General features: G+C 44.6%; 1 protein-coding gene across 1 annotated transcript; it reads right to left on the bottom strand.

Annotated features, from left to right (window-relative positions):
• Nucleotides 1-10,543, bottom strand: RIT1 (Ras like without CAAX 1). The gene is made up of 5 exons (XM_060758449.2): nt 10,349-10,543; nt 6,357-6,413; nt 3,528-3,601; nt 1,671-1,862; nt 1-580 (listed from the first exon to the last, which is right to left on the bottom strand). The coding sequence occupies exons 1-5, from the start codon at nt 10,461-10,463 to the stop codon at nt 350-352; spliced, it is 669 nt and encodes a 222-aa protein (XP_060614432.2). The 5' UTR covers nt 10,464-10,543; the 3' UTR covers nt 1-349.

Here is a 10,543-nt window from a genome sequence, read left to right as displayed (position 1 = left end):
TGAAATACCAAGGCACGTTTAATTAGTGATGCCACCAATGTGACACGTTTTGTACTGATTGGCAAAACACATGTATGTAGAGGCGCTTGGATGAATGAACTTTCTGCCAATTCTTATCAGAGGGAGAGAAAAGACTAACCAAAATTCAAAACACCCTACAGCGCAACAGTTCTCAGCACCAAAACTGAATTATTCCACGGCGGAACGGCCTTCACAATGTTTAACACAAAATAATATTTCAACAAATACAGTGAGCAGAAGAAACCAACGCACAAGGCTGCAAGGCTTCTGCGCTGCTTTGGCTCTCTCGTCGGCCCCCTGAGTTCTTTGATGAGAGGATGCCACTTCTTCATGTAATCGAATTCTTCTTCTTCCAAAACCGAGATTTCAGTGTTTTCCAGACACTCCTTCGTGGCTTGGACCTCTTCTCCAACGCCACGACTGCTTCCTTCTCCTTCCTCCGGATTTCTCGGACCAGCGTATGGAAGACGTCATCGATATAGTAGCGAAAAGCCGCCGAAGTTTCAAAGAACGGGCAGCCAAACTCTTGCGCCAAGGCCGAGCCATCTTCCTTGGAGACCTGTCTCAAGAGAGAAATTGGAAGCTCTTGTCAGAAATATTAAAAATTAACTAGGTAATTTTGTCCAAACGCATCTGCCTCTTTCAACAAATACATGCCTCTGGGATTTTGACCTGCATCAATAGGAGCCTAGTGTCTAGATCTAGGGAAGTCAAGCTACCCCTCTATTCCACCTTGGTTAGACCACACCTGGAATATTGTGTCCAATTCTGGGCACCACAATTCAAGAGAGATATTGACAAGCTGGAATGTGTCCAGAGGAGAGCGACTCAAATGATCAAGGGTCTGGAGAACAAGCCCTATGAGGAGCGGCTTAAGGAGCTGGGCATGTTTAACCTGAAGAAGAGAAGGCTGAGAGGGGATATGATAGCCATGTATAAATATGTGAGAGGAAGCCACAGGGAGGAGGGAGCAAGCTTGTTTTCTGCTTCCTTGGAGACTAGGACGCGGAACAATGGCTTCAAACTACAAGAGAGGGGATTCCATCTGAACCTGAGGAAGAACTTCCTGACTATGAGAGCCATTCAGCAGTGGAACTCTCTGCACAGGAGTGTGGTGGAGGCTCCTTCTTTGGAAACTTTTAAACAGAGGCTGGATGGCCATCTGTCAGGGGTGATTTGAATGCAATATTCCTGCTACTTGGCAGAATGGGGTTGGACTGGATGGCCTATGAGGTCTCTTCCAACTCTTTGATTCTTTGATTCTATGATTCTATGTGTGAAGTTCCTGTGTAACTTCGGTGTGAGAAGAGGCTGTGAGAGCAAAGCTGTTTATCTGCATGAGAAAGAAGCCCAGCGTGGAAGCAAAGAAGGAAGTGTAAAGAACTTTATTTGTGTTATGGAAACATTATTCTTGTAAATGGTGCAACCATATTATTTTGCTCTAAAGAAAAGCCTCCTATGGAAGAGATAACATTGGTCTGTGTGTTTTTGTTCTTTTTATCACTTTGGGCTATTGGTGTTTGTGCATGCTGCTGCTGCTAAATTAATATATTTCCCTCTCTTTAAAAAAAAAGGAGCCAACCAACACTCTGCCTTTGCAAATTAAGAAGAATATTACAATAAGGGCACATTTAAAAAGCATTTCTTACCTGTCTCAACTGGATTAGATCAGACTTGTTCCCCACAAGGACCACAGGAGTCTCATCTGTGCGGCGAACACGGTAAATGAGTTGCTTGAACTCGCGCACTTCGTGGAAACTCCGCCAGTCGGTGATTGAGTAGCACAGGATAAATCCCTCGCCTGCCCTCATGTACTGGTCTCTCATAGCAGTAAATTCCGCCTGGGAAGGGAGAAAGGAGAGAATCAAGAGTTAGAACATCATCAAGTTAGAACTTCCTATTCTCAGCAGCATATGTTGTTCATTCGTTCAGTCGTCTCCGACTCTTCGTGACCTCATGGACCAGCCCACGCCAGAGCTCCCTGTCGGCCGTTACCACCCCCAGCTCCCTCAAGGTCAGTCCAGTCACTTCAAGGATGCCATCCATCCATCTTGCCCTTGGTCGGCCCCTCTTCCTTTTGCCCTCCACTTTCCCCAGCATAATTGTCTTCTCTAGGCTTTCCTGTCTCCTCATGATGTGGCCAAAGTACTTCAACTTTGTCTCTAGTATCATATAAATGCCCTAAATAAATAAATAACAACAACAACACAGTAAAATAATAAATAACTTTGACTCAAGTATAAGCCTAGGGGGGGGTTGTTCAGTCTAAAAAAAGGACTGAAAAACTGGGCTTATACTCAAGTATATACGTTAATTGAACCCTGGTAGATATTTATTCCAGTTGTAAAATTTAAATATGTTAATTTTGAGAAAAATAACAGAAAAGCTGGTATATTCTCGGAATTGGAAAAACCCTCATTTGTCTGCTTTCACAAGAAAATAACGGATTTTTAAAATATCTACCTTGATTAGAGAGAGCTTGTTCAATAATTTATTTTAAAAACTGGGAATTGTTTTTATCTTTCATAAAAAAAGAAAAAAATCATATTGTGGGTTTTAAAGTTTTTTTCTGGACTTTAAATCAAAAATATAACTTTAGTTTGGTATCTATATAAATCAAAATGTAATGTTCGTTTGTGGGATTAACATAACTCAAAAACCACTGGATGAATTGACACCAAATTTGGACACAAGACAACTATCAGGCCAACGAGTGACCATCACTCATAAAAACACTGAAAAACACAGCATAAGAGACTTAAAAAGCCAAAAAACAAAAATTACATTACAATGCATGCGCAAAACCACATATATACATATATACACAAATATATACACACACATATATACACACAAAACAGACATACACAGACTGGGCCACAGCAATGCGTGGTAGGGGACAGTTAGGTATAAATAAAAATGTAATGTTCATTTGTGGGATTAACATAACTCAAAAATCACTGGACGAATTGACACCAAATTTGGACAAAATACATGTATCAGGCCAACAAGTGACCATTACTCATAAAACACACTAGAAGAGACTTAAAAGCAAAAAAAAAACCATTGCAATGCATTCACAAAACCACACACATATGCAAACACACATATATATATACACATATACACAAAAATATGCACACACAAAACACATATACACATACTGGGCTACAGCAATGCATGGCAGGGGATGGCTAGTGAGAGATAAGTTTAACATACTTTAATTCTACTGTCTGTGGTCTGGATGATGGAAAATACATCTTTAGTCCCTTGTATGTGGGGGTGAGACATGTTATTAGTAGCACTTTGGTTTTTTGTAATGTATTTTTAGCATGTTTATGTAATTTGTGATCATGTATTGCTATGCTGTTCGTATACCAATAAAAACCTAGAGAGAACATACTGGCCATAGAGCGGACTGCTTGAAAGACGACAGCAAGATAATGAACCAAAGCGCACTCAATGCAAGAAAGTAATACAGAAAATTCAAAGTGATGAGTACATACCTGGCCTGCTGTGTCCAAAATGTCAAGGTTCGCAGGTTCATCATCAATTCTTATCCGCATTTTGTAGGCATCCTCTATAGAAAAAGAAAAAATGGGTGAAACACTCAGTATATCCATTAGCATTGACATGTGCAAAGGACAACCACCCAAATACCTTCATAATGTGCAAGCATAAGAATTAGGGGACTTCCACCCATGACTCACAGACAGCTCTAGAATAAGAGGACTGAGGTATTAACAGACTGGAGCCATGTCTGCTTTCTGTAATGGGCTTACAACCCTGTCCAATCCCCACTTCTCCTTAACATTTTGCACTCCATGCACTTACTTGTGCTTGTTGTGACACATGACGTGGGTTGTGTTCAGTGGCTTTCGTTTAGAGGTAATTCCACATATTAATTTTGTACAAGAACATGTTTTAAAAATGCACTGATTGCTTTAATGTATGTTCCTATAAACATTATAGAAACTGAAGATCAGAATGCCTGGGTCCTATATACAATGCTTTGGGATTGGAAAGATAAACACCCACCAGCTATCATTCAAGGCTTACAAGCTCTTCCTATTTTAGATACATAGGAGTGAGGATTTAATAGAGACCAGCTCCAATATATATCTGTGTGTTTTCAGAAGATACCACAGAGTCATTGAATAAGAATTGGAAGAGACCACGTGGGCCATATAATCCAACCCCATTCTGCCATGCAGGGAAAGCACAATCAAAGCACCCCTGACAGATGGCCATAGAATCATAGAGTTGGAAGAGACCTCATGGGCAATCCAGTCCAACCCCCTGCCACAAAGCAAGAAAATCGCATTCAAAGCACCCCGACAGATGGCCACACAGCCTCTGTTTAAAAGCTTCCAAAGAAGGAGCCTCCACCACACTCCGGGGCAGAGAGTTCCACTGCTGAATGGCTCTCACAATCAGGAAGTTCTTAGAATCATAGAATCACAGAGTTGGAAGAGACCTCATGGGCCATCCAGTCCAACCCCATTCTGCCAAGAAGCAGGAATATTGCATTCAAAGCACCCCTGACAGATGACCATCCAGCCTCTGTTTAAAAGCCTCCAAAGAAGCAGCCTCCACCACTCCTGGGCAGAGAGTTCCACTGCTGAATGGCTCTCACAGTCAGGAAGTTCTTCCTAATGTTCAGATGGAATCTTCTTTCTTGTAGTTTGAAGCCATTGTTCCACATCCTAATCTCCAGGGAAGCAGAAAACAAGCTTGCCCCTCCTCCCTATGACTTCACCTCACATATTTATACTTGGCTATCATATCTCCTCTCAGCCGTCTCTTCTTCAGGCTAAACATGCCCAGCTCTTTAAGCCGCTCTTCATAGGGCTAGTTCTCCAGACCTCCTTAGTCGCCCCCCTCTGGACACTTTCCAGCTTGTCAATATCTCTCTTCAATTGTGGTGGTGCCCAAAATTTGACACAGTATTCCAGGTGTGCTCTAACCAAGGCGGAATAGAGCATGGGGAGCATGACTTCCCTGGACCTAGACACTAGACTCCTATTGATGCAGGCCACAATCCCATTGGCTTTTTTTGCCTCCGCATCACATTGTTGGCTCATGTTTAACTTGTTGTCCACGAGGACCCCAAGATCTTTTTTATCTATCCCTTAACTGTTTTTATGATGTTTAGCATTGAATTTTTGCTGCTGTTAACCGCTTTGAGTCGCCTAAGGGCTGAGAAAAGCGGTATGCATATGAAGTAAATAATAATAATAATAATAATAATAATTTTTCACATGTAGTGCTCTCAAGCCATGCGTCACCCATCCTGTATCCTTGCATTTCATTTTTTTTCTGCCTAAGTGGAGTATCTTGCCTTTGTCCCTGTTGAACTTCATTTTCTTAGTTTTGGCCAATCATATCTCTAATCTGTCAAGATCGTTTTGAATCCTGCTCCTGTCCTCTGGAGTATTGGCTCTCCCTCCCCATTTGGTGTCATCTGCAAACTTGATGCAGAATAGGTAGAATAGTAGAGAAGGAAGAAAAGGGAGAAAGAGGAAGGAAAAGAAAAGGGGGGAGGAAGGGAAGAGAAAGAGAAGGAAGGGAGAGAAGGAAAGAAAAAAAAGGAAGGAAAGAAAAAGGGAGGGAAGGAGAGAAAGAAAGGAGAGAAAGAGGAAGGAATGGTTGTCCACAGCAATGCCAGGCGGGTACAGCTAGTGTATGTATATACAGGGTGAGGCAGCATAACTTCCTTTTTTATAATGCGCGCCATTCAGTCAGTTGAAGATGTAGTGGAGCGCTAGTAGTCTCGTTCGAGACGCGGGAGTATAAAGTTTTGTCCTGACACAGTTCAGTCGCCATTGTGCGTTGGAACAGTGAGGAGCGTGCTTTTGCCGTTGAGGCCTACTCTTCGAGCGGATTTGGAGTGGCCGGCCCGCTCTCCAGATTGTGATTTTTTTCCATGGGGGTTTTTTGAAATCCCGGGTTTATGTGAACCCTCCAAGGCCCCTACAAGATTTGAAGACCAACTTCCAGGAAGAAATTGCCAACCTAACGCCTGCTATGCTGGCAAGAGTCATGACAAACGCCAGAAATTGGTTTACTCAGTGTATGGAGAATGGGGGACATCACCTACCTAATTTGATCTTCAAAACTACATAAAACAAAACTTTAGGTGTGTGCCTACATTATAAAAAAAAATTCTGATTCATGCAATGGTTTTATTAAGTTTTATTAAGTTTTGAAAAAAGGAAGTTATGCTGCCTCACCCTGTATATATGTGTGTGTGTGTGTGTAGCACTGTCAGCTTGAATCACTATCCATATCCTATGCACTCAGTGACAGCGGGAGGACGCAGGAGGCACACTCACCAATGGTGGGGTCATGGTCTTCTGGGAAGCGATGACTAATGAACTGCATGGTCATAGCTATAAAGAAAACAGAAATATTTTAATATGGCTTCGAAGAAGAGAAGAGGGATGTCATGGAGAACCCAGACCATGGAAGGGCAGAAGGAGAAGGCTGAACAGCTCTTCGTAAAGTCAGGAAGTTATTCCTAATGTTCAATCAAATCTCCTTTCCCATAATTTGAATCAATTGCTCCAAATCCTAATGTCCAGGGCAACAAAAACAAGTCGGCTCCCTCTTCCTTTCACATATTTATACATGGCTAACGTATCTCCTTCCAACCTTCTCTTCTGGAGACTAAATAGACCCAGTTCTTTAAGACGCTCCTCATAAGTATTCATAATCTCTGGATTGCTGTGAGCTTTCCAGGCTGTATAGCCATGTTCAAGAAGCATTCTCTCCTGACATTTCACCCACATCTGTGGCAGGCATCCTCAGAGGTTGAGAGGTCTGTTGGAAACTAGGCAAGTGGGGGTTTATATCTGTGGAATGTCCAGGGTAGGAGAAAGAACTGTTGTCTGTTGGTGGCAAGTGGCAAATAGCCACATTGATTAGCATTTAATGGCCTTGAAGCTTCAAAGCCTGACTGGTTGCTGCCTGGGGAAATAATAATAATAATAATAATAATAATAATAATAACTTATCTATCCGAACGTATCTCGGCCTATCAGCCCACCAGGACCCTAAGATCTTCTGGGGAGTCCCTGCTCTCTATCCCGCCGGCTTCACAGGTGCGACTGGCAGGGACGAGAGACAGGGCCTTTTCTGTGGTGGCCCCTCGGCTTTGGAATGCCCTCCCCATAGAGGTAAGATCAGCCCCCTCGCTGATGGAGTTTCGAAAAAGATTGAAGACATGGATGTTTGAACAAGCATTCGGTTAACCCGGTGCAATGAATTCTGATGATTAAGGATGGTAATCATGGACGATGAGATTGGATTGCGATTTTAGTTACGAGATGCAATTGGATTGTTATTGGTGGCCCAATAATTTGTATTGTATATGTGTTTTTTATGCTTTTAAACTGAATACTGTGATTTTTGTAGTGTTGTAAACCGCATTGAGTCGCCGATTTAGGCTGAGAAATAGCGGTATACAAGCGCAGAAATAAATAAATAAATAAATAAATAAATAAATATAATAAAAAACTTTATTTATACTCTCCAAGGGGACTCAGAGCGGCTGACATGAGGCCAAGCCCAACAATACAAAAATCCTTTGTTAGGAGGTGTTAGCTGGCCCTGATTGATTGTTGTCTGGAATTTCCTTGCTTTTTGAGTGTTGCTCTTTATTTACGAATGAATAACAACATTGTGTCTCCTCCCAACCTTCTCTTCTGGAGGCTAAACAGACCCAGTTCTTTAAGACGTTTCTCATAAATATTCATAGTTTCCAGAGATTTGATACTTTTAAGGCGCTTCCAGACAGGGCCTAAATCCTGGGGTCTGACCCCAGGTTTTCTGCTTGTCAATCTCTCTTTTGAACGGTGGTGCCCAGAATTGGACACAGTATTCCAGGTAAAGTGTGAATGTTGCAATTGGCCAGCTTGGTTAGCACTGAATATCCTTGCAGCTTGAAAGCCTGGCTGCTTCCTACCTGGGGGAAATCCTTTGTTGGGAGGTGCCAAATGGCGCTGATTGTTTCATGCCTGGAATTCCCGTTTTCTGAGTGGTGTACTTATTTAGTGTTCTGATTTTGGATGTTTTCCCCCCAGGCAGGAAGCAGCAAGGCTTTGAAACTGCAAGGCAATTAGATGCTAACCAAGGTAGCCATTTGACAAGAGTTCCTTCTCCCACTCTGGACATTATTCCACAGATATCAACTCTTCACATGTGTGTAAATAGTTGTTGTATCTTTACTACAGATGAGTAGACTCCAAATCCTTGCAGGCTGCTAGGAGGTGTTGGCTGGCCCTGATTGTTTCATGCCTGGAATTCCCGTTTTCTGAGTGTTGTTCTTTATTTACTGTCCTGATTTTGGAGTCCCGTCCCCCCCAGGTAGGAAGCAGCAAGGCTTTGAAGCTGCAAGGCCATTCGATGCTAACCAAGGTGGCCATTTGACAAGAGTTCTTTCTCCCACCCTGGGCATTATTCCATAGAGATAGATATATAAACTCTTCACGTTGATATTGAGCCGCAAACGTGTGTAAATAGCTGTTGTATATTTACTACAGATGAGTAGACTCCAAATCCTTGCAGGCTGCTGGGAGGTGTTAGCTGGCCCCGATTGTTTCATGCATGGAATCCCAATTTTCTGAGTATTGTACTTATTTACTGTCCTGATTTTGGATGTCCCCCGTCCCGTCCCGTCCCGTCCCCCCCCCCCCCCCCCCGGGCAGGAAGCAGCAAAGCTTTGAAGCTCCCTGTCTGGGGGAATACTTTGCTGGGAGGTGCTAGCTGGCCCTGATTGTTTCATGCCTGGAATTCCCCTTTTCTGAGTGTTGTTCTTTATTTACTGTCCTGATTTTGGGTGTTTTTCCCCCTAGGCAGGAAGCAGCAAGGCTTTGAAGCTCCCTATCTGGGGGAAACCTTTGCTGGGAGGTTCTAGCTGGCCCTGATTGTGTCATGCCTGGAATTCCTGTTTTCTGAGTGTTGTACTTTATTTACTGTCTTGATTTTGGATGTTTTCCTTTCCAGGCTGTCAGGAGGAATCTTTTGCTGGGAGGTGCTAGCTGGCCCTGATTGTTTCATGCCTGGAATCAATGTTTTCTGAGTGTTGTACTTATTTACTGTCCTGATTTTGGATGTTTTCCTTTCCAGGCTGTCAGGGGGAATCTTTTGCTGGGAGGTGCTAGCTGGCCCTGATTGTTTTATGCCTGGAATCAATGTTTTCTGAGTGTTGTACTTATTTACTGTCCTGATTTTGGATGTTTTCCTTTCCAGGCTGTCAGGGGGAATCTTTTGCTGGGAGGTGCTAGCTGGCTCTGATTGTTTCATGCCTGGAATTCCCTTTTTCTGAGTGTTGTTCTTTATTTACTGTCCTGATTTTGGAGTTTTTCCCCACAGGCAGGAAGCAGGAAGGCTTTGAAGCTGCAAGCCATTCGATGCTAACCAAGGTGTCCATTTGCAACATTCACACTTGCCTCCAGCAGGCAAAAGTTCTTTCCCCCACCCTGGACATCCTTCCTCAGATATATAAACTCCATTTTCCTAAGTTCCAACAGATTTCACAACCTCTGAGGATGCCTGCCATAGATGCAGGCGAAACGTCAGGAGAAAATGCCACTGGGACATGGTCTGGGAAATTCCAACAGACCTCACAACCTCTGAGGATGCCTGCCATAGATGCAGGCGAAACGTCAGGAGAAAATGCCACAGGGACATGGCCTGGAAAATTCCAACAGACCTCACAACCTCTGGGGATGCCTGCCATAGATGCAGGCGAAACGTCAGGAGAAAATGCCACTGGGACATGGCCTGGGAAATTCCAACAGACCTCACAACCTCTGGGGATGCCTGCCATAGATGCAGGCGGAACGTCAGGAGAAAATGCCACTGGGACATGGCCTGGGAAATTCCAACAGACCTCACCACCTCTGAGGATGCCTGCCATAGATGCAGGCGGAACGTCAGGAGAACATGCCACTGGGACATGGCCTGGATAATTCACAGGAACCAAGTGGGTTAGGCTTCTTTCGAGACTCCAACTCCCAGAAGACCCGGCGAGCTTAGAGAACGGCTGGGAATTCTGGGAAATTGAGTCCAAAACACTCCCTCTGAGCCGCGGGCGCCCCCTGGAGGCTGGAAAAGGAACCCAGTGGCTGAGGCTTCTTTCGGGACTCCAACTCCCAGAAGGCCCGGCGAGCTTAGACAACGGCTGGGAATTCTGGGAGATGGAGTCCAAAACACTCTCCCTCTGAGCCGCCGGCGCCCCCTGGAGGCTGGAAAAGGAAGGCCTGGGCAGCAGCCTCCGCCTCCTCAGCCTCGAGTTGTGAGGGAGCGAAGAGGGCCAACGTACCGCTCTTCCCGACGCCTCCGGCGCCCAGCATCACCAGCTTGTACTCGCGGGGCGGGAAGGGGGCGGCCCCGCCACAGGCCGCGCCGGGAGCCCCCCTCGGCCCCGCCGCTTCCATCCCGACGGGCTCTCAGGGCCAGCGCCGCCGCCGCTTCCTCATCTTCCCGCCCTCCGCAAACAAAATGGCGGCGGCGTGAC

This window comes from Anolis sagrei, chromosome 12 (genome assembly GCF_037176765.1).
Source record: "Anolis sagrei isolate rAnoSag1 chromosome 12, rAnoSag1.mat, whole genome shotgun sequence".
Classification (NCBI taxonomy): domain Eukaryota; kingdom Metazoa; phylum Chordata; class Lepidosauria; order Squamata; family Dactyloidae; genus Anolis; species Anolis sagrei.
This window is presented reverse-complemented; position numbering and strand designations above follow the sequence as displayed.